This window comes from Canis lupus, chromosome 20, assembly GCF_011100685.1.
Source record: "Canis lupus familiaris isolate Mischka breed German Shepherd chromosome 20, alternate assembly UU_Cfam_GSD_1.0, whole genome shotgun sequence".
Classification (NCBI taxonomy): domain Eukaryota; kingdom Metazoa; phylum Chordata; class Mammalia; order Carnivora; family Canidae; genus Canis; species Canis lupus.
Genome location: NC_049241.1, coordinates 32,311,668 through 32,335,753, shown reverse-complemented (window position 1 = coordinate 32,335,753; position 24,086 = coordinate 32,311,668). Strand labels below are relative to the sequence as shown.

General features: G+C 48.5%; 1 protein-coding gene across 2 annotated transcripts in view; it reads right to left on the bottom strand.

Annotated features, from left to right (window-relative positions):
* FAM107A (family with sequence similarity 107 member A) overlaps positions 1–24,086 on the bottom strand; it is a 52,720-nt gene that overhangs the window by 16,650 nt on the left and 11,984 nt on the right. The window contains exon 2 of one of the 2 annotated variants that reach the window (XM_038565999.1): positions 5,842–5,905. In XM_038565999.1, the coding sequence (XP_038421927.1) occupies positions 5,842–5,905 (64 nt within the window). Of the gene's footprint in view, positions 1–2,905; positions 3,063–5,841; positions 5,906–24,086 lie in introns of those variants that run through there. The other variant, XM_038566000.1, reaches the window with a different exon arrangement.

Here is a 24,086-nt window from a genome sequence, read left to right as displayed (position 1 = left end):
TCCCTCCCTGCCGAACCGACCTGAGCTCCAGGTAGGATGAGGGTGCGAACCTCAGGTGGGCCTTTACAACAGCGCTGCGTAGCTTACCAGGTATGGCCAAGTGTGAGTTATTCCCAAAGGTGACCCACCCTTCCAGCTCAGTGGTTAAGAGCGTGGACTGTGGTGTCAATGGAGATACCATTCCTCGCTCTACTGGTGGACGGCTAGGTGACCTTCAAGTCCTCATTTCCTCATTCTGATATGGGGCAGACATTCTTTTGAGGAAGAAAAGAGACACAGCACAAAGGGATGCCTTTCACATTACCTGTCACAGAGTGTGGGCTCCAGAGTGGTAGATGTTATTTTGATAACCCATTTCAAAGCAATATAAATTTTCCTCCACGTGAAAAAAGTGCGATTAAAGATTAGAGTTGATACAGCCTCAGTGATGTAAAACAAACACAATCACACATACAAGCTCTGAACAGCAAAGACTATGGATAGGAGACACCCCCAATGTTACCAGCAGTTGCTTATGGTTAGTGGGATTGTGGGTAAGGCTTCCCCTTCTTTATTCTCGATTTCCCAAAATATTCACGGTGAACATACAATACTTTAATATTAAAAAGATATTTAAAAATAATTTTTGATGAAAAATTTTCTAGAAGTATTGTCTTACTTTGTACATGACTTGAGAATACTGTAAATGAAGATGGATGGCTACCATCTTGGGTTTGACTCCATAACCCCATCCTTGGAAGCTTCTAAAGGAGGAGGGCTCTTGCCTCTTCACTAAATGGACCAGTTGGATCCCTGACTCTTCTTGCTTTCCATGTGTGAGACAAGCAGACTAGTGCTTCTAGAGGCCCTGGATTTAAAACTCAGCTCTACCCCTGATGGGATGTGTGACTTTAGACAAGTCATGTTATCTTCCCAGCCTAAATATTCTCATGTGTAAAATAAGGGTTAATACTACTTCCCTCCTTGAGAGGGGACATATCTGTTATGAGTACATCCACATGCCTCGCATGGGGTAGTGCATAATAGTGATTAATAAATACTAGTTGAAGGAATAAATGAATTACATTGATGAGATGACAGATGTACAGCATTTGGCAAAGTGAGTGGCAATAAGTGATCAATATTATTTGCCATTATTATTACTAGCTTCAGGAGATGTGCAGACTTTGGCATAGATGGGCCTTAGTCTGCATGTGTTTTCTACCTCATTGTGGGATAGAAGCATTGTCTTAGCAGGAGCCTGGGCAAGCAAGCTCAGCAGTGACCTTGTAGGGTTCTTGAGACTGAATGAGCAAGCAGTGCCTAGCACAAAGTAAATGTTCCCAGAGGGGACATTTGGGGGCCCCAAACTCCTTGCTCCCTCCCTGGCTTGTAGCTCTTAGTGGTACAGCATGTGGCCCCTGGAAAGACTCTGATCTGTCTGCTATTCTGAATAGGTTGCCAGTGAAAAATAAAAAATGTTGCCTTTTGAATGAGGCTCATGGCTGCAGCTCCAGGTTAGAGGGAACACAGGGTCTTCAGATTAGATACCACCCCCCCCCCACCTTTGTGAGAAGATAGGAACTGGGTGGGAACACTTAGGAGGATTGCCTTGTGGGAAATCACTGGAGCTGGGATTTGAAATCGGATTCATCTAATTATGGAGCTGCTCCCTTTCTGCCTGCCCCAGCGCAGCCAGATTCAAGACCCTCCCCCAGGAAGGCGCCGGCAATCCTCAAGTCTTGGCCAGTTCTCGCTTTTGGACTTAAGAGAACAGTTGTTTCAATGTTCCAAAGCAGTAGCCCTGCATGGGGATCTCCCCAGGGCAGAGCCAGACTAAGTCCAGAGGTAGTCTCAGAACTGAGGTCCTGAGGTCGTGCTGGTGGAGGTGGGGAGTGGCTGGGGGTCGGGGGGAGGGTTGGCAGGGCAGGCACCCCTGGGGCAGATGTGCAGACAGTGACTCCCCTCTGCAGGCTGGACCACTGGGTCAGGTGGGCTCCTTGCCCGCGGCAGGCTGGCAGGCTGGCAGATAATGAGCCCAGGTGAGCCCGAGTCCCCTGTGACACTTTCTAATCCCGTAGCACCCCGACTGGCAGGGTCCACGCTGGCCAGAGGCAGAGTTTCACCTTCCCCAAACTTCTCTTTCCAAGCATAAAGTCTGGAGGGGAAACTCCCCAAATGCTTACTGCGGGCATTCCTTTTCTTCTTTCTACATCTCTGGTATTCCAAATTATTTTTACACCGACTAAAGACCATGTTTGTCTCGTTTTCCAAGTTAAAAAAAAAAAATCTCATTGTCCAGAGCAGAAAAGTGGTAAGAGCTTACCGCAAATAAGTAAACAAAAAGACAGAGAAGGGAGAAAAAAAACAAAAAAAAAAAAACAGTGTTATCCAACTCTCACCCTTGAAAATTAAGCATTGTGTGTTTCCTTCTAAATCTTTTTCTCTTTACCTGCGCATGGATAGCTCTCTCCCTGCAGCTCGCTCTCCCGCCTCCCGGCTGCTGATGCAACCCCAGGCGGGCCATCCCCCCCTGCCCCACTGCGCTCCGGCCCCGCAGGGTTACCCGTTTCCCACCCTCCTTACAAGCGCCTTCGTGGGCTTCAGACCCCGCCAGGGGATGGAACCTACAGGGCTTTCATAGTTAGGACACCGAGTGGGTGCCTATGTGTGTGTGTTGGGGGGGGGGGGCGCGCACTTGCACCCTGGAATAAAGCAATATAAGGGTGGGTCCCCCCCAAAAAGAATGTAGGAGGGAAAGAAGGAATGAAAGGAAAAGGTAGTTTAAAAGAATGAAGGAAGGGAGGAAAGCAGAGCAATGAAGGAGGACCGAGGTGCCCGGCGGGCTGGGCGCAGGGCACAGGGAGCCCGCGCTGCCCTCTCCACGCTCTCCACGGGGTGCGGGCCGGGACTTGGCCTCACTTACCGGACCGGAGCAGCACGGCCCGGTAGAGACCCGAGGCCTCGGCGGGGCCCCGAGTCCGCTCGCCCAGCCTCTGCGCCATGCGCCCGCGCGCCCGCCTGCGGAGCCCGCACTGCGGCCGGAGGAGAGTCCTGCGGGGCCGGCGCCTCCGCGGGGTGACGCCAATCGAGGCCCGAACCCAGCTGCGGATCGAGTTACCACCGCGCTGGAGCTGAGCTGGAGCTGAGCTGGAGCTGAGCTGGGCCGGGAGGGGGGACCGCGGGCAGGGCGCGGGCAGGGGTGCTCTGCGCGCAGCCGGGAGGGCGCAGGCAGGGGCAGGGGCAGGGGCAGGGGCAGGGGCAGGGGCAGGACTCCTCCGGGGCCCAGGGAGAGCCCGATGTCCTGGTTTTTAGCCTTGGTCTCCCACCCACCACTCCCCACTCTTCTCCATTTCCCTGGCCACTGGCTTCCTTGAATGCTACGAGCAGGTGTGGGATTCTGGAGCGGCATCCCTGGCATCGCGCCCCAGGGCCACCAGTTAATAGGGATGTGACCCCGCGATTTAATTACCTAACCTCACAGAGCCACAGTCTTTTCATCTGTAAAATGGGAATTACCACAGTACTTATCTCACAGGGTTATGAGGGCAACTGATTTTATATATGTGTGTGTACATATTTATATTTATGAATATATATATACACATTTTACATATACTTTTTAAACATTTTATTTATGATAGTCACACAGAGAGAGAGAGAGAGAGAGAGAGAGAGAGGCAGAGACACAGGCAGAGGGAGAAGCAGGCTTCATGCACCGGGAGCCCCAAGTGGGATTCGATCCCGAGTCTCCAGGATCGCGCCCCGGGCCAAAGGCAGGCGCCAAACCGCTGCGCCACCCAGGGATCCCCATACACTTTTTTTTAAAAGTATATATATATTTTTATTCATGAAAGACACACAGAGAGGCAGAGACATGGGCAGAGGGAGAAGCAGGCTCCATGTGGGGAGACCCAAGCAGGACTTGATCCTAGAACCTGGGGACCATGACCTGAGCCAAAGGCAGATGCTCAACCACTGAGCCACCCTATATGTTCATTATATTTTTATTTATATATATGTATATATATAATGATTATATGATTTTACATATATATGATTATATGTATTATATATAATCTTAGAACAGCGGCTAGCACAGAACAAACACTATATATTGTTATTTAAAAAAGTGTCCTGGGGAGTGGCACTGTAGGGAGGTGTTACTGTAGGAGGACAGTTGTGGTGAGACTCCACAAGATTGATGTCTCCCCAGCAGCCCAGGTGGCTCAGAGGTTTAGCACTGCCTGTAGCCCAGGGATCCTGGAGACCCAGGATCGAGTCCCATGTCGGGCTTCCGGCATGGAGCCTGCTTCTCCCTCTGCTTGTGTCTCTGCCTCTCTCTCTCTCTCTGTGTCTCTCATGAATAAATAAATAAAATCTTAAAAAAAGAAAAAGCTACAGATTTAAAACTATTAAAAAAAAAAAAAGATTGATGTCTCCCAATTTGTACAATCCCTTTAATAGCCAGATGAGAGGACCAGCCAAAAGAGTCTAAGGATGGAGGAGCAAAGTCAATCCGGCAGATTTGCGAGATATAAGAAACTGATAATTTTGATTAACTACTCTGCTGTCTGATGCCATGCTAAGTTTCTTCTAATATAAAAACTAATGTCCTCTTTCATCTTCAGGACCCTATGAATTAGTGTCTATTAGTCTTCCAATTTTGCAGATGAGGAAACTGAGGCTCTGAGAGGTTCAGCAGTTTATCTGGGATCACACAGTGTGGCGTGGGGACACAAACTCAGGTTCTGACTTCAGACATGGACCACTCTACTGTCCCTCTGTTATCTCACTTACTCTTCACAAAAGCGCTGAAGGGGAAGTATTATCTCCAGTTGAGAGATGAAGTCATTGAGACTCAGGGAGGTGAGGTGGCTTGCTCATGCTCACACAGGTAGTTGGAGGAACCAAAACTCAATCCAGTCTCTACCCACAAAACTAGTGTCCCTGAAATCTATAGACCCCCAGAGCTGTCCAGGGTACTGGATGGCCTCTGTTCAAGGCTGAGCCTGTGTGGGCCAGGGAATCTTGAGCTGGCTGTTGGAGCCTCAGCCACACAGTACTGTCTCCCTGCACCTCTGCGTCCTCTCCAGCCTTGGTGCCCCCAGGCCAAATGCCAGCCAAATCCTCTCTAGCTTTCCTTTGCCACTTCCCAGGCCCAGCTTCTGCTTCCTGTACTTCTCTGCTCTTCAGTCACCACCCAGGGTCCCAAGGACCCAAGTGACACACTTTGATCTTTGGGGACATCACTGATTGGTCAGACTGACATATATCTCATCAACAGCCAACCACCATGAGTGCCAGGCACGATTACAGACATTTGGCATTGACTATTTTAGATCCATTCTTTAGAGGATGAAATTATATACAATTTATTATTCATCTCACTTAATCTACTCTTTGATCAAGTATGGTTATGCCCCTTTTATTTTTTATTTAACTTTTAAAAAAGATTTTATTTATTCATGAGAGACATAGAGAGGCAGGGACATAGGCAGAGGGAGAAGCAGGCTCCCTATGGGGAGCCCGATGTGGGACTTGATCCCAGGACCCTGGGATCACAACCTGAATCAAAGGCAGATGCTCAACCACTGAGCCACCCAGATGCCCCTGGTTATAACCCCTTTTAGAGATAAGTTTCAAGTAACTTGCCCACAGTCACATAACTAGTTAGTAATGGAGCTGAAATTGGAACTCAGATGATGCCAAAGCTTTTTTGCAGGGGCGAAACAAAGCTAGCTATTGAACAAGGTGGGGGGGTTCAGGAAAATTGTGACTAAGAAATATGCTTTTACAGAGCATTCAAAAAGGATTAACTCTGGTCACACCCCTGAGGAATTCTAGGTGAGTCTGACTTACCTGAGCCATTTAGTCTCTGCTTCTCATTTTCATTATGAAATATAGCCTGAGGAGAGTATTCTTTCTGTGAACAGAAAGAAAGTAGGTGGAGGTGAGGATCCTTTGTTCGTTGGCAAGAGAGGAGCGAAGAAATATTCATAGTGTCTCCAAGTTCCCACAGGAGGGACTGATCCAGGTCAAAGTCCTCTCCAGAGAAACAAATTACTATAGTCCTTGGAATGTGCAAGTTGGGGGGCCATTCATGAGACATGCTTTTTTAAAAAAATAAACCTTTTTTAGAACAGTTTTAGATTTAGAGAAAAATTGAGAAGATAGTACAGAGAGTTCCTTATACTCTTTATCCAGGTTTTCTGTTAGTATCTTATATGTGTGTAGATGTACAGGTATGGCACATATGTTATAATTAAAGAGCTAATATTGACACGTTATTACTAACCAAAGACCATACCTTATTCATATTTCCTTAGTTTTTACCTAATGTCCATTTCCTATTCCAGGATCCCATCCAAGATACCAGGTTACATTTAGTTGTTAGGTCTCCTTGGGCTCCTCTGGACTGTAATAGTTTTTCAGATTTTCTTTGTTTTTGATGACCTTGACAGTTTTTTTTTTTTAATTGTATTTATTTATTCATGAGAGACACACAGAGAGAGAGGGAGAGAGGCAGAGGGAGAAGCAGACTCCATGCAGGGAGCCCGATATGGGACTCGATCCTGGGATTCCAGGATCATGCCCTGGGCCAAAGGCAGACGCTCAACCGCTGAGCCACCCAGGCGTCCCAACCTTGACAGTTTCAAAGAATACTGAGATCCACATTCTTTTATGCTGAGGTCTTATCCGTGCTTCTACCCAGAGTACCTTCACCTTACCTTCCTGGCAAACTCCTCATCCTTCAAGGGCCAACTCAGAAGGTTCCTGGGTTTGGTCTTCAAGGTCAGGTCTTAGACATCTTCTCTTCTCTCTCTACACTCTCATGACTTTAAAAACAACTCTAAGCCAATGATCCCCAAATGCCTATTTCCAATCTAGACTTTCGCTCCAAGCCTAAACTTTAGCCAACAGGCTACTTGACGTGTCCACTTGAAAGTCTAAACAGCCCTACTCACCATGGCCCAAACAGAACTATTGATCACTCCAGCCCCTAACCTGTTCCTCCACTGTCCCCCCATCTTGTCAAGTGACTCCATTCTGGCCCTGTGGCTCAGACAGGAGCCTGGAGGTCTGCTTTGCCTTGTCTTCCCACAGGCCCACAGTCCTCAGTCACCAAGGCATGATGAGTCCACTTCCTGGCATCTTCTCCATCCATCCAGTCATTTCTTCCAATGCCCCAACCCTAGCCCAGGCACCACTCTCCTATGCCTGGATGTCTCCAAGAGCAAGCTTTTAAAATGTAACTCAGACTCTGCTGCTGCTCAACTGAAAACCCTTTGGTGCCTTTCCTTTGTACTTGGAGTCAAACTCACATGTCTTCCCCTGGCCTTTAAGGACTCCACCATCCAAACCTTGCCTGCCACTCTCTTAAATACCATCTGTTTCCTCCTTCAAATGTTCAAGGGCTTGTGATGCCTTAGTGAAGAAAACAGACAAAGGTCCCTGACCTTACAGATCTGGCACACTAGTGGGGGGAGCTAGACAATAAGCATAATGAATAAATAAACTAGATAGTATGTCAAAACGATGACAGGTACTATGGAAAAGAGGGAAATTAGAGGTATAGGGGAGTAAGTGGGAGCAGTATGTGGTAATTAGTGGCTCCCCAGAGGATCTCATCGAGAAGGTGAGATGTGAACACAAACTTGTAGGGAGTGGGGGAGCTAGCCAGACAGATGTTTTGGGCAAGAGTGTTGCAAACAGAGGGAATAGAGCAAAGGTCCTGAGGCTGAGTGTACCAGAAGGTTCAGGGAAGTGCAAGGCTGCCAGGGTGGCTGGAGTGGAAGGGACGCAGGGAAGGTCAGCAGGAAACAGGGCTACCTTCCTTCACGCCTCACACTCCAGCCACTAAGAGTTCTGCTTGGGTTCCTGAAAGCTGTGCTGTTTCTCACCTCCTGCTTTTCACAAGCTGTTCCCTGGACCCATGCATATTCCCCAGCTCTGCCTGGCTTCTCCTGCTTATCAGTTAAGTCCCAGGTAAAATGCCACTTCCCCAAAGAGGTCTCCCTCAATCGTGTGCTCCTGCACCGCAGATTTCCCTTATATGACTCTTCACCACTGAGTTATAATTATTTGAGTCCCATTTCCTCCGTCAGACTGTATGAGTCTTGCGTGGGGAGGACTGGGTTCACAGCTGTCTCCCCAGGGCCTCCTCCAGAATTGGGCATGGCTCGGATCTCCCGTAATGATTTGTTGAAAGAAGGAATGTAGTGAATTAGGGAACGAGTGCTTGCACCCACACAGGGAGCTCTGAGCTATATGGGGAAGGCAGGCAGTTCCAGAGAGAGTAAGCCATGGCCAGAATGGAAGGAGGATCCGTGCTGTCTGCCCAGGGATTATTCAGGTACATAGAAGGGCCTGGGGTGCTGACATTTCCCTAGGGTGCTCCCATTTTGAACTTTGTCACTCAGAGAGGATGTAGAAAGGGCGGGTGTTTGGGATTTGGCCAAGCCTCTTTTGTGGTTTTTGACAAAGGGATTAAGAAGACAAGTAACTTCATCCCTGTAAGAAAATTTCCGGGCATAGAAAAAGGACCTGCTCCAGAGGGCTTGAAGGGGATCTGAGCTTCTTCTCACGTCTCCCTACAGACTTGGGAAGTGGGGCTGGGGCAAGATTAGCATTACAAAGCCAGAATTTCATAAGGAGCTGCTCCCAGAGCCAGAGTTCAAAGAATTGTTCCTTGCACACTCACCAACCCCCTTTGCAAGAAAGACTTGGAAAAATCAGGCCATCCTGTGTCCAGGAAGACCTCACTGATTGAGGCAGATTCCTCTCTCTCTTCAATGACTGGAGTTTGGTGAACAAAACAACACTGCACGTGCACACAACCCCTTGCAAAGGCAAAGCTGAATTGAATTTGCTGACGCATTACTGGTATTTGATAGTCTTTTCCAAAGACTTTGCTCGCAAATACGTCAGTTATCATTTGCTCACGCACTTTTGGGATCGGAAGATGCTGGCTTAGTTATAATTTTGGTTAGTGAAAGTTAACACACACAATTTCCAGAGGAAATACTATTGTGTATGGTACAACATACCCAACTGGGGCTGAGCACAACCCAGTGTGTTTGCATTTGCATTTCTCCTGACCTTACTGTGGCCACCACCTGCCTCTTTTTCATGCCCCGATTATTGAGAAAGTTTTTGGGGGTTGGTCCTTGGTGACCTTCAATGAGCCTATCCCACAATGAGCCTATCCCACAAAGATTCTTCTCCACTTTACTCTGCTGCTTCCCCTGGAGGCTGATGCCTGTATTTGAGAAGTGTCAAGGCTATGGACCGACCCATCACATATCCATTTTAGTCTTCTTCACAGGATGCATGAACCAAGCTACACTGAAGGGATTTTGCTTTGTTTGCTTGCAAACATTAAAAAAATTGAAGTATAGCACTCATACATAAAATGCACTGATTTCAAGTATGTGGCTCAGCAACGTTTTACCTATGTGCTTCTCCATACAACAACCTCCAAGGTCAAGATATAAAATATCCCCTGCACCCCAGAAGGTTCCCTTGTACTCCTTCTCAGTCAATGGCCACTGCTTCCCAGAGTAAGCATGAATTCTAACCAGTAGCACCATAGATTTGTTTCTCTTGTTCTAGAACTTCATATGAATGGAAGCATAAAATTTACTCATTGGGGCCTGACTTCTTTTACTCAATGGTATGTTTGAGATTCGTTGATGCTCTTGCCTGTATGAGCAGTTGATGTGTGGATGGACATTTGTGTGGTTTCCAGTGTACGCTATGGCTAATAAAGATGCTGTGAACAACTTTCTGTGAACTTTTGGGTAAACACAGTGCTTGTTTCTGTTGGAAACAGTGGAATTGTGGGTCATAAGATATCCAGTAGATACTGTCAACAGTGATTGTATCAGTTTATGTGCTGTGCTTTTGATATCTTCGCAATATAGATTAAAAAAAACACGTTGAGGTCACTTTTGTGTGCAATCCTTTGGATTGGTGGGGGAGAGGAAGGAGGTATTAGCAAAATTATGTCTTAGATGAATATAGATGGGCCTGAATTCTGACCTTGGAAGAGATGAGGATAGGACCTGAGAGCATTTGTCCTTGTAGCCTGGAGGGCATCAGAGGGAGGCGTGTCTCTAGGTGTCCTCATTTATCCCCCCACCCCACATCATTACACTGTAAACACCCTGAGCTCGGGCCCCGTGACTTATTCAGGCCTCTGTGTTCAATGCCTAGCTTGGTTCCTGGCACCTAGATAGGTGCGTAGTACAGAAAAACCAGTTTAATCATTGTTGCAAATATGTACTGAGCACGTCCTAGAGCTGAAGGCTGTGGTAAGACCTTCCCAATATGGTTGCACTTAAGCTGCATGGTAAGTCCTCTGAACTCAGGGGAGAACAGGGCTGTTGTTTTATCAATGAGAAAGGAAGCTGTGGCCCTGAGCAGGTTAGGATACACAGCTGCGAGCAGCAGCTCTGCGGTTGGACTGGAGGCAGTCTGACTCGGGAGTCTGTGGTCTTTGCCACAGTCACAGATCAAGTGTGTGCGTGCGTGTGTGTGTGTGTGTGTGTGTGTGTGTGGTGGCAAGAGCCTGCACCCCATTTTACAGAGGAGGAAGCTGAGGCTCAGAAACATTAAGGAGCCCTTCTCTATGGAGTCAGCTGGGCCAGCCTCCCTGCAAAGCTAAATTTTTTAAAAAAAATTTTGAGAAAGAGAGTGAGCGAGGCAGAGAGAGAGCAGGAGCAGGGGCAAGGGCAGAGGGTGGGAGACGCAGACTCTCTGCTGAGCAGGGAGCCTAAAGCAGCAGCAAGGTGGGGCTCGATCCCAGGACTCCAGGACCCCAGCCTGAGCTGAAGGCAGACGCTTAGCCCACTGAGCCACCCCCGGGGGCCCCTGCAAAGCTAATTCTTGAAGGTGGAGTATTTTTAATGTGGACCCTTGGCTGCTGCCCCTTACGTCCTGTTCCCCACTCCTGAGCACATGGCCACCGGGTTCACAGGACTGACTGAGAGTGTCTGTCTTAGCGTCTCACTCTCACAGAGCCACTGTTGTGGCGGTGACACCTGCCGCCTCCCTGTCCTCCATCCCCAGGGACGGAGAGAACCAAACCCGGCCATCCTTCATTTTTTAAATTATTTTTTAATATAAAGTCTTTTATTTATTTTTTTAAAAGATTTTATTTATTTATTCATGGGGTGGGGAGAGGGGCAGAGACCCAGGCAGAGGGAGAAGCAGGCTCCATGCCGGGAGCCCGACGTGGGACTCGAACCCGGGACTCCAGGATCAGGCCCTGGGCTGAAGGCAGCACTAAACCGCTGGGCCACCCGGGCAGCCCCATCCTTCTCTTAAAGTGCTGGGCGCTGTTGGGAGGGCGCCGACCCCCAAGACTGGCTCCTTCGCAGCGGTCCACTTACATCCCCTGGCGTTGGGCTCGCGGCGAGCGCGGTGGCCCGGGCACCACCTGCCCCCGAGGAAGGCCCGCGCTCCGCTCTCAGGGGCCCTGGCTGCTCCGTTCATTTCAGCCCCTCAGGCCTCAGACCGGGAACTCTGCCCTCCCGCAACCCAAGCTGGGCCCGGGGCCAGGAGCCAGAGGGGCAGCCTTCCTTTCCTTGCCTGGACTCGGTGGCTGGGCTGTTTAATTATCCTGGAAAGCTCGTAAAGTATTTCACACAAGTAACACACATATATGTAAGTCCGCTGCTTTAAACGTTTGGAACAACCTAAGTGCATATAAACTTAAGAGTCACATTTCTCCTTACTGTCCCCTCGCAACCCCGTCTCACCCCTTCCCCAGAGTTATCACTGTTGTGGATGCTGTGTGTGTATGTTTGGGTCATTCTTCTGCAGTTTGCTTTTTAAAATTCTATAATATGTCTTCTAGAAATTTCTATGCGATACATGTAGATCCTCTTCACTATTTTGATCTATTGCAGTGTAAAATATAGTGTGATGCCCATCATTTTTCCCCCCAACCAATCCCTTTTAGTGGGACATGGAGGTTGTTTCCAATATGCCGCTATTAACAAACAATCCTGCTGCAAGCATCCATGTGCTTGCCTCTCTGTGCAGGGATGTGGGCGTTTCTCAGGGCAGACACTGTGAAGTGGAAATGCCGGGCCAATGCTACATTTTAGCAGATGCTACCAGATTACCCTCCAGAATGGCTGTACCATTTCACACACCCACCATCAGTGTCTCAGATTACTGGATTGTCTACACCCTTTCTAACTCTGGGTGTTAAGAATCTTTGGGTTTGTCTACTGAAAATGAGTCTATGGTATTACAAGTCAGGATAGTGGTTACTTTTGTGAAGGGTGATAGTGGATGGGAAGGGACATGAGGGGGCTTTTGGGAAGCTATTGATGTTCTGGTTTTCGATCTCACTAGTGGCTACACAAATATTTCAGTTTCTCAAAATTCATTGAGTGGCATGCTTGTGACAGGTGCATTTTTCTGTATGTATGTTATTCTTCAATAAAATGTCAAACCATTTGGGACGCCTGGGTGGCTCAGTGGCTTAGCACCTCCCTTCAGCCCAGGGTGTGATCCTAGAGTCCTGGGATCTAGTCCCACATCGGGCTCCCTGCATGGAGCCTGCTTCTCTCTCTGCATCTCTCACGAGTAAATAAATAAAATCTTAAAAAAAAAAAGTTAAACCATTTCTTCCTTCCCCCAATATGATGGGTGACAAACAGCATCCCATGATCATTTTATTTTGGAGGTTGAGCCCTCTCTTGTTGGTACATTGGCCTTCTGGGTTTTATCAGAATGGTTTCTGACAGGGAAAACCCCCTTTCAGAAAGAGGAAAAGATACTTGACCCTCCCTGAGCACCAAACATATGCTCTCATGCTCACAGCACTCTTTCAGGGTAGATGCCATTCACCTCATGAGGCTGGGGCCCGGAGCAGTGAGGTGACATGCCTCAGGCCACAAAACTGTCTGACTGCAGAGTCCTACCCTTTGAGCTGCTCATGTGACAGGCGTTGGGCTAACCATGTAATAGGCATGATTGCAAGTAATCCCTGCAACAGCCCAGTGAGGTAGTTACATTTTACAGATGAGAATGCTGAGGCTCGGAGAGGTTCAATAACTAGCTCAGCTTACCCATTAGTAAGTAGAAGAGCAGGGTGAGCCCAAGTCTGTCTGGCTTTAATGCTATGATAAAGCAGTTGTATGCAACAGAATGTTCTGCAATGATGGAAATGTTTCATATCTGTGCTGACAATACGGTAGCCGCTAGTTACATGTGGCTATTCAGCCCTTGAAATGCAGCTAGTGCTTCTGTGGAACTGGAATCTTAGTCATTTAATTTTAATTAATTTAAGTAGCCTGTATTGGACAGCGCCAACTTTAAAGCATCAGGTCACGAGGAGAGAAACTGCAGGGTACAGGTGCAGGTGACAGAGCAGCCACCCCAGTAGGAAACCAGCCAGCCCATCAGGAGGGACTCACTCATAGCAGGCCTGACAAAGCCCAGACATAGAACCACACTTTGCAGCAAGAGCCAGGGCTTTGTAATCAGATGTGGCCTAACAAACCTCTTAACTGAAGACTCAGTTTCCTCATGCATAAACTGGGTATCAGATTAGGGCTTGTTTTAAGACTAAATGAGAGAGGAACACCTGGGTGGCTCAGTGGTTGGGCATCTGCCTTCGGCTTGGGTTGTGGTCCTGGGATTGAGTCCTGCATCGCATCGGGGTCCCCACAGGGAGCGTGCTTCGCCTGTGTCTCTGCCTCTCTGTGTCTCTCATGAATAAATAAATCTTAAAAAAAAAAAAAAGATTAAATGAGAGAATGCAGACTGCCTGGCACATATTTGACAGTAAGCTTGTCAATAGACTATTGTCACAATGATTGGTCATAGGCTCACTTTTAAACTTTAAAGGTTTTTCATTATATAATGGTAAAGCATATTCATGCTAATAATTTAAATAAGGCAGGTGGGTATAAAATGGGACCTAAAAATCTCCCAACACTTTAACTCCCCAGCCCCCTCCTAGATGAAACTGTTGTGAGCAGTTTCTTATGTGACCACCCAGGAATTGGTTCCACTCTCATAAACATCTGGAACAATTCTAATCTATCCCTTTGAAAAGTGCAAAAGGGATCACACTAAATGTACTCTTCTATAACTCGCTTTTGTCACTTTATGATACCTCAAGGGCGTCTTTCCACGCGTGCAATTATTTTACTGTCTGCATGATATTTCCTGGTAAATGTCATTGGTAAGTTATTTTGCAGGTCCTTACTGATGGACATTTAGGTCGTTAGCATGTATTTTGCTATTGTGAGCGATGTTTCCATGAGCACTTTATTTTTTTATTTTTTATTTTTTAAATATTTTATTTATTTATTCATAGACACAGAGAGAGAGGGGCAGAGACACAGGCAGAGGGAGAAGCAGGCTCCATGCAGGGAGCCCGATGTGGGACTCGATCCCGGGTCTCCAGGATCACACCCCAGGCTGCAGGCGGCACCAAACCGCTGCGCCACCAGGGCTGCCCTCCATGAGCACTTTACGTGTGCCTTTTGTACATGGGTAAGTGGGTCTGCTGGAGGGAAAATTCTTACCTGTGGTGTCGCTGGGGCAATGGTTGGGGTATTCGTAACTGTGATAGATCTTGTCATATATAAAATCTCATTTCAAACCTCTTGAGAGCGCTGGACTTTAAAGGAATGTTCTAGTAGGTTCTTCTGACAAGACTCCCCAAACCATGCTAATAATCGCCCCTGGAATGTATTTGCTGGGTAAGTTTGGAATTTTGGAGAAATTTTTCCTTTAAGCAGATCTGGCTTCTAAGGTCTCCATTGTGTAGGGACATGGATAAGGGCGGGAGAGGGGGCTTGGTGAGAGGGCACCCTGGAGTCAGAGGACTGAACCCCTCCTAATCCCAGCTCTGGCTGGCTGTTGGAGCCTGAGGGCAAAAACTCTGCCTTCCCAGTGTACCAATCCTGTAGGAAACAGGGCTTTGCTGCTTATGAACTGAACCTGTGGATCTGGGTGGGGAAGGGAGAGGAGAAAAGACACCCAGCAGGGCCTTGCCAAGGACTGGACAATAGCAATTCTCAGCAGGCGAAATCCAAACAGCCCACAAGTGTAAGAAAAGATGCTTGGCCTCCCCAGCAGCCAAAGAAATGCACACTGAAGCAACAACGCAGTATTATTTTTCACCTATCAGATTGGCAAAAATTAAAACAAAAATGATATCTAGTATTGGAGACTGCTGGATACTTTGTGTGGGGAAATGTACACTCCAGTACTCCTGGAGGGAGTGAGGATAGTCCAGTCATCCTGCAGGGAAATGTGTGCGTTCCGATATCCATACTCTTCTATTTCTAGGAATTTGTTTTCAGGAAACAACTGAACATATGCACGAAGATACACACTCAAGGATTTGCATTAACCAGCCTTGTTTATAATAGTAAAAAAAAGTGACAATAAGTAAGTGTCTAGAGGTAGAGGATTGATTAAATAAGCTGTGTTATTGCCATAAAAGGTAACAATCTTTGGCTAAAACTGATGCTGTAGACTCGTGTTTTTTAACATGGGAGATGCCCACTATCTGCATATGAAAATCAAGTGGAAAAAAACCAGGTTACAAAATAGTATTTGTGATTCCATTTTTATCAGTAACAAAATTAGTTATATGTATATTATTATGCATATAGTATTATCCTCTAGAAATAGCATATTATATATACATATGTTACATATATTAATTATATATGTTTGCATGTATATATGTGTATATGTGTGTCCACATATGTATATTATTTGAATTTATGTGGGAAATGTTTGGAAGGGTGTGAGGGAAAATGTCTCCAGTGATTATACCCAAGTGGTGGGAAATTTTATTCATTCATTCATTCATTCATTCATTTTTGTCATTCTCTGCATTGCTGAGGGGTTTATTTATTCATTTTTTGCCAATGAGCTCGTACTGTTTTTATAATAGGAAAAATAACGTTAATATTAATTAGGAAGCAAAGAAAGCTGATAACTCTGTCTCACCTATGTTAGCCAGTCTAAGTGCAACTATCCCCTCACACCAAGACTGCCCCCAACTCTTGTCCACTTTGGAAGCCCTCTCTGATCTCAGGACTGTCTGTAATTACAGTAATAATGAGGAGGAGGAAGAGGATAATGATGTTGGTTTATTGAGCACACCCTGCGCGCCTGGTACTTCATGCACATTCTCTCATCAGATCCTCACTGTGGCCTGAGACATAGATACTCTCGTGTCTTTGGATTTCCTAGGACAGCCTGAAATGGGGACTTTGTGCTAGTGACTTATTGAGGGGGGCATTCATAGGAAGTCTGTGAAGGAGTAAGGGAGGGAAGTAGGATGTGGTAGTAGAAGTTCAGCAAGGATGGGGGTTTAGCTGGAGTCTGGTCATGACTATACATGGCACCACGTTGTCCTGCTTTGAGGCAAGAGGACTGGTCTTTTATCCCTCTACATTAGTTGGTCGTTGGCTGTAGGACACGAGAAGGGATAACCAGATGGTGTCAACCTCCCATCTACCTCTGGTGAGTCACCTCCCATCAGCTAATAGTTCTAAGAATGTAGCTGTTAGCGGCAAACGCTTACAGCACCTGGTGGCTGCGTGTGCTGGACGAGTGCCGGGAACCTGGGTGGAGAACTATCCTCCTACATGTCATTAGCCTCATTTTACAGATGGGGAAACTGGCTCAGAGAGGTTAAATGACTTGCCCAAGGTTACTCAGCTGGTAGGAGATGGAGCCTGGTTTTGAACAAGTCTGAAGCTCTTGCTCTGAGCCCGGAAACCAGACTGCTGGTAATTTCACAGAGTGGAAGGAGATCGAAGCTGTGGGTGGATGCCCATCCAACATCCCCTGCCCACCATGGGCCCCCTCCACCTGCTTCACATTAGCGTCTTGATTGATAAGCACTTCCAACGTGAGCTTTTGAAGAAGAGAGTCACAAAAAGCCTTTATGTTTCTGCAGAGGTCCCTGAAGGTTGTATATTGGTGGAGCTGGTTGCTAGGAGACATTTCTCAAGAAAGTTTCCTTTGGGAAATGAGCCCCGGCTCTGCTCATAGCCTCACATTATGATACCTGGGAGAAAGCCATCCCAGCCTGTGTTTCCCCCAAGGTATTAGATGTGGATCCAATTCCTTCTACTGGTTCGTCCAGGTCCCAGCTCAGAGTGTATCCTGGCTGAAAACAACTCCTGGGCCAGACAAACTCAGAATCATGGAAAGAAAGAGCCCTTTGAGATGACCTGCCTGCCCTCCCTATTATGTAAATGGGGAAACTGAGGCACAGGGAGTTGAGGTACTCACACAATGAGCTAGTGGCACGGTCATCACTTGTGTTTCATTATTGCACAAGGCAGCCCCCCATTCTCTGAATCGTGTACGGGGAAGACAGCAACACTCAGTATATGAGGACTGGGTCCTTCCCCTTTATTAATCCTCGGGTTTCAAAGCCTTTTGGGGGACAAATGATTACTTTGCTCGAATGGAGATGAGCAGTTAGCATTAATTGGTGGGCATCTACTATGTGCCAAAACCCGGAATAGGTGCTTTAGGGTCTTCACCTGCTAAATCTGACCTCTGAACCATCTTGGGGTCTGGTTCCATGGGCTGTTTTTTCTTGACTAAAGATCACATTTTCCCGTTTCTTCACATGTCTAGAAAATCTTGATCATATACTGGATGTTGTGTGTGTGATGTGTTATAGAATCTGGATTCTGTTTTCTTCTGAAGAGTGTTAAGTTTTATTTTAGCAGACAGCACAATCACTGGCTGATCCTTTCGAAATCCCATGCGCTTCGTTTTACACTTTGTTGGGGAGAATTCACGCAAAGCCCGAGCTGTTTCCCAAGCCTCCAGAACCTGGCAGAGCTTGCCTTTCAACTCTGAGGAAATCAAAGGACTTGGCTTCAGGCTTTGTTGGGGCAGGTCTACAGCCGCACTTGCACTAGGGCACGGTCCTCACTCCTAGGGCTCAGCCTCTCTGGTGTCTCAGCTGGAGGGCTCAGGAAGGTCTCTCCAACCTCTCCCAGCCTGCTGGTAAACCTTGGATAGTTTCATCCTGTGCTTGCACAGACCAGCCTTTGGGCAAGGACTTGTGGGTCCCGGAGTCCCCTCCACAGACTTCTTGGGACACCCCCACCCCCCTGGCTATGCAGCTCCCTCCTCTCCAGTGTCCCGTCCTGCAGATTCCTTCTGTTTTTGTCGTCCCAGAGGCCCAAACTCTGATCCCTGCCTCCTGAGCTCAGAGGGACCGTGGTGCTCTGTGTGAGCTCCTCTGAGAGCCCGGTGGGGAGGGGCTCATGGGCGGGGTGGGGGTGGGGGGAGTCCCTCTGACCTGCTCTCTGAAGACTGGCTGCCTCTGATTTTGTCAAGTGTTAGGCTATTTTTGTTGGGAGGGCTGGTGTGGTACCAAGTCCTTTGTTATGGCCGGAAGGGGAAGTCCAGCTCATAGCTGGGCACTCTCTCTACATTCATCTTGGAATGTTTACAAGGACCCTGAGAAAAAGGGCTTAATATCCTCCTGTAATAAGCAAGGAAACAGGGGGTGACTGGATGGCTCCCGGGTTGAGTGTCTGCCTTTGGCTCAGGGCATGATCCTGGAGACCTGGGTCGAGTCCCATGTCGGGCTCCCTGCATGGAGCCTGCTTCTCCCTCTGCCTGTGTCTCTGCCTCTCTCTCTGTCTCTCATGAATAAATAAGTAAAATCTTAAAAAAAAAAAAAAAAAAAAGCGAGGGAACAGGTTCAGAGGGGTGCAGTAACTTGCCCTAGTAGCAAAATGGGGCAAGTTACTGAAGAATTTGCTGGACTGCAGAGCCCATGTTTTGTCTCTGTATTGCTTTCAGTGGAGAAGCTAAGATCAAAACTATATTTCGCTGTTACCATCACCAAAACTGCAACGTTTTCTGAGCTGATACACATATTTTCCTACATCCCATCTCTCGCTGTGTACCCTTATTCCTGTTTCTGCCATGGAACTCCGTTCTGGCAGTTATCACCCTTCACGTGGACAATTACAGTTGTCGCCTATGGGGCTTCCACTGTCCTCTCCCCAGAACACTTGCTGTCTTATTATCTTGCTCCTATGACCCATAGTGGCCCTTCCCAAAGAATTGAGAACTTAAGGAATGCTATAGCCCATAGCTCTCCTCTTGGAGAATCACAGCTGGAAGAGTGACCATGTAGAGGCTCTGTAGCAAAGAAACCTGTTTAATTGGGCTTCGCCCAGGGACGCCTGGGTGGCTCAGTGGTTGAGTGTCTGCCTTCAGCTGGGGTGTGGTCCCTGGGTCCCAGGATCGAGTCCTGCATCGGGCTCCTTGCATGGAGCCTGCTTCTCCTCCCTCTGCCTATGTCTCTGCCTCTCTTTCTCTGTGTCTCTCATGAATAAATAAGTAGAATCTTTAAAAACATTGGGCTTCACCCAGTCTTTTGGCCCTGAAACCCTTGGCTCATCCAATGCCTATTAAAATCTTGTGGAACATACCGGAAAATGGACTACAGAGGAGTAAGCCGCAGAGTAAAGGCTAGTCTTTTTCCTTTCCTTTCCTTTCCTTTCCTTTCCTTTCCTTTCCTTTCCTTTCCTTTCCTTTCCTTTCCTTTCCTTTCCTTTCCTTTCCTTCCTTTTTTCCTTTCCTTTTTCCTTTCCTTTCCTGGCTAGTATTTTCTGTCTGCATTCCAGTCCAACATTTCAACCTATTCTTTCACTTGTCATAAGTCACCCTTCCCCCCATACTTATTTCCCCCTCCAGCCTTCATACCCTTCTAGCTGTAAGAATGATATAAGCCTGTACCTGCTGGGAATTTCCATGAAGGGGGACTGGCCCAGGAATGAGGTCAACCAGAGTAAAGTGGAGCCATGAGGAAGAGAAGGACCAGATCTTGAAGACTTCACTCAAGACCCTTGATCCAGCCTTGCCTGAAGCCATTACTCCCAGACTTTCAGACAAGAACTGATAAATGATCTTTTCTTCCCCCTTAACTCAGAGCTCCTGGAACCAAAAGATCAAACAACAGCCTGAGAATCCTATTTGGGGCTCTTTCCAGAGCAGCTCCTCTCTCATACCTTAAATAATAATTCCCCTGTATCAAACCTGCAAAGTGATATAAGTATCCCCATTTTACAGATGAAGAAACTGGGGCTCAGAGAGGTTGAATCACTTGCCCAAAGTCCCACAGATGGCAGGTGGCAGAGCTGAGATTGCCTCCTATACCTTGAAGGAACCACTGAATCCACAGCATCTGGATCGGGCCTGGAGTCTCCCTTCCCATACTCCCATGGATGTGGTGTGGGGGACACCTGGGTTTTCTGGAGCGGGGCAAAGCAAGGAAATCAGCAGTGAGGCCTGGCCCCAGATCCCATTACGCCGGGGGAGATCACGTTTCCCCCGTTCTGGCGCCACGAGCAGGGCAGAGAAGCGGGCAGGCAGCCACTTCCCTGGTTATTCAAGTAGAAAATTGCAGGTGCCCAAAATAGCCTGGGCATTCTTTTATTTATGAATCAGCAGCAAGTCCGTGAAGCTGGAATGGGGGCTTATATGTATTTCTTTCCATTGATCACTTTACTAACATCTGCAGACATCCCTCCTTCTCTCAGGGGACTCTCGCAGGAGTTGGGGGAGCTGGCAAGATTGGGTTGGGGGTGTTTTCAGGGTACGGTGGTGAAAAAAAGAGAAACGAGGCCTCACCATGCAGGAGCTGGAGATGCCCCCCCCTGTCCTAAGGCTTGAGTTCCCAGAGGGTGCAGGGGATGGGCTAGCAGACCTGGGTCTGTCCCAGCCCTACCTGCCTTGCTGTGTGGCCTCGGGCAAACGGCTTAACCTCTCTGGACTTCAATTTCTTCTGTAAAATTTTTTTTTGTGCTGTAAAATTGAATGAGTCCTAAGCTCACACAAAAGTTTATTTTCTTCTGAACATAAAATTAATACTTGTTCATTATAGACAATGTAGCAAGTGCAAAAGGGAAAAAAACCTGCAAAAAAATGACCATGAGATCCTCCCATTATTCTTCCCCATTAAGATCATCAGGATTCACTTTTAGTATATATCCTTCCAGGTTTCTTTCCATGCATGCATTTAAAAAAAAAGTGGCTAGTAGAGCCCAATACCTGAGCCACTGTGCCCGAAAATAGAGCCCCCACTTATATCATAATCAGCAATTATTAGTCAACGAACATTATTGAGCACTGCTCTAGGCCCTGGGTGACCCGGAGGCAGCCCTCCCCCGGCAGCCCCCACATCCTCCTTCTGTTTCTCCAGCCCTCTGGCAACACACTCAACCCCGGGTCCTCACTCAGAACCACCTGAGGGGTTGGTGAGGTCGAAGGGCATTTTGCAGGTCTCACACATGTACCTGGGGCCATCGTTGGGGCCTAGAGGCTGCTGGTGGGGACCCATGTGACCAGCAGGCCCACGCACAGGTGGGCTGGCCTGGCGTGGCTTGTGGACCTCTGGCTCTCCTCCCTGCTGCCCTCTCCGGGGCTTCCTGCTGACTAGTTAATACGTAAAGCGATTAGGACCGGTGCCTGGCACACAGTGTACAGGCGATACATCTTAGCTGCTGCTATGATTCCTAGGGGGGCTCGGCAGCCCTAGGGGGGCTCGGCAGCCTGAGGCTAGTCCCTCTCGGCGCCTCTGATTGGCATCGGACAGGAGGAGAGAGCTGAGTCGCTTGCAGGATGGAAACAACAGCATCAATGACGACCACTTCCACCCACGGGGCAGCCCTGCGCCAACTCCTTCCTTTTGCTGCTTACGGCCACCAAAGGAACTGAGTGTCCTTAGTTCCCACTGACAGGTGAAGAAACTGAGGCTCGGCCATTCCGGGTAACTCTCCCAGGGCCACAGAGCGGGCAGGTGGCGAGCGGGGGCTTTCTCCCAGGTCCGCCCGTGGAGGAGCCTCCCGCGGAGCTGCAGCCAGTCTGGGGGCGGAAGGCCTGATCCCCGCCCGCCCGTGGGGAGCTCCCCCTCTGGGATTGAGAGCTTCCCCCACGTTCCCGGGTGTGCCGAGGCCTAGAGGGAGAAGGCTGCAAGCTCGGGGGTCGGACTGCCTTGGTGTAGATTCCTGCTCCGACACCTCCTGGCTCTGTCACCTGCCTCACTTCTCCGGGCCTCAGTTTGTCACTTGGAAAGTGGGGATGATCGAAGTGTTGGCGAGAGGACGGAACTGGATGACCTAGAGCTCTCAGCATAGGCGTGGGGCATAGTAAGTGCTCAGTAAATCCCGCTGTTAATAACTTTATCGCTGACGTTATTCCCGGAGCACTTACTGAAGGTCCAAAGGCCACGTTCCTTCCACCTGAGGGGTGGGCAGGGCTGTGGCCGGTTTAGTCCAAGGAAACCCCTGCCTTCCCCCAGCACGTGGGGGTTGGTTCCGTCGTGCCAGATAATGTCACCTTTGGTCTGGGCTGCGGCGGACATGAGCTCCAGTGTGAAAGGAGGTGGCAGGAAAGAGGGGGTCCTGCCCAAAGGCCCCCAACATCCCCTTCATCCATTCTACTTCCTTCTCCCAGTCTGAGATCAGCAGAATTGTGACCTCCACGCTCGTCCTCCTGACACGGTGCTGTTCTGAGCTGGTGGAAGTGTCGCTAGTGGAGCTCAGCAGGCCCAGCCAGCAGCTTGACCTTTGCTCACCCTGGACGGCTCCTTCCATCAGCACGTACTCTTGATTTATTACTCTGCCTATTTATAGGCAGGACTCTGATGGAAACTCAGCCCAAAGAGACTTGTCAACTTGCCTGAGAGAAGCAAGGCCGCTGCTGCTTCAGGGCTTGCTTCCTGGGCTCTGGGAAGCCCACCCACAGCACTGGGCGGTGATGCTTGGGTGGGTGCGTGCTCAGGGAGGTAGCTCTGAGGTAGCTGCCTGCGTCTGATTCCTGGGTTCACCACTGACCTGCTGTGTGACCTTAGACAAGGCACCTGACGTCTCTGAGCTCAGCGTCCCATCCGTAGAGTGGGGATAACAGCAGTACCAACTTCATGGAGTTGTTTTGGGAAGGTGTGTGTAAAGGAATAATGACTAACTAAATGGCAAATTATTTCCTTGAAATAAAGTTATTTGAAACCCCATCGTCCAAGTTGTCAAACTGCTCTGTATGAGGATGAAGAAAGCGGGGAGACAAGTCACACTGCAGGTTGTGTTTTCCGCAGCAGAGGTTCTTTTTCTTTCTTTCTTTTTTTTTTTTTAAAGATTTTATTTATTTACTCATGAGAGACACACAGAGAGAGGCAGAGACACAGGCAGAGGGAGAAGCAGGCTCCCTGCAGGGAGCCTGATACAGGACTCGATCCCAGGACCCTGGTATCATGACCTGAGCTGAAGGCAGATGCTCAACCACTGAGCCACCCAGGTGTCCCTGCAGCAGAGGTTCTTGATGCTGGAAACAAGCTCCCTTAAGGGTCTAATCTTCATGTACACACAGCACTTTGCATCTAACTTCATAGAAACCCACCCATGAGCCTAAAAGTAGAATTTATCCCAAGGAAGGCATAAAGGATATGCACCCAGATATATCTACCAGGATGCACAGGAATAAAAAAACCCTCTCAAATCAAGGATTGTTCAAGCAAATCATGGCATGTCTATATTAGGGGAATACCATGTGCCCACAGAGAAGGGATTGACATGAAAGCATGCCCCCCTCCCTCGGGTTGGGTACCCCATGGCCATTACCTCCCTCCTCCCTGTGAGGGGTGAGCTTGGAAGAGGCCCTGATCTCTGAAGAAGTCTACTCTACCCAGCCCTGTCAAGGAGCTCAGCCTCCCGGACTGTCAGATCCTCGCTCTGGGATGGTGGGAATTTTGCCAGGCAGGAGGCAAAGATAGGAAACTTTAGCGCTTATGGCCTGTCTGAGGTCTACAAGTCCCATCTGCCGCAGACAGCCTCTGGCTGCGCTCCTGCTGGCACCGTGACCCCCTGCAGCCTGTGGCTCCCAGGGAGGCAGGTCAGGGTCTGCTGCCTGGTGGCTCCCAGCTGCAGGCAGAGCAGGCCAGGGGCAGGGGGGTGCCTGCAGATCACAGTGCCAGTGGCAGGACTGGAGCAGTGAAGTCACCCCAGGATGTCTCTCCCTCTCTCCAATGTTAGTTAACCTGCCTGAGCCTGGATGAGACATCCCTGGAAAAACTG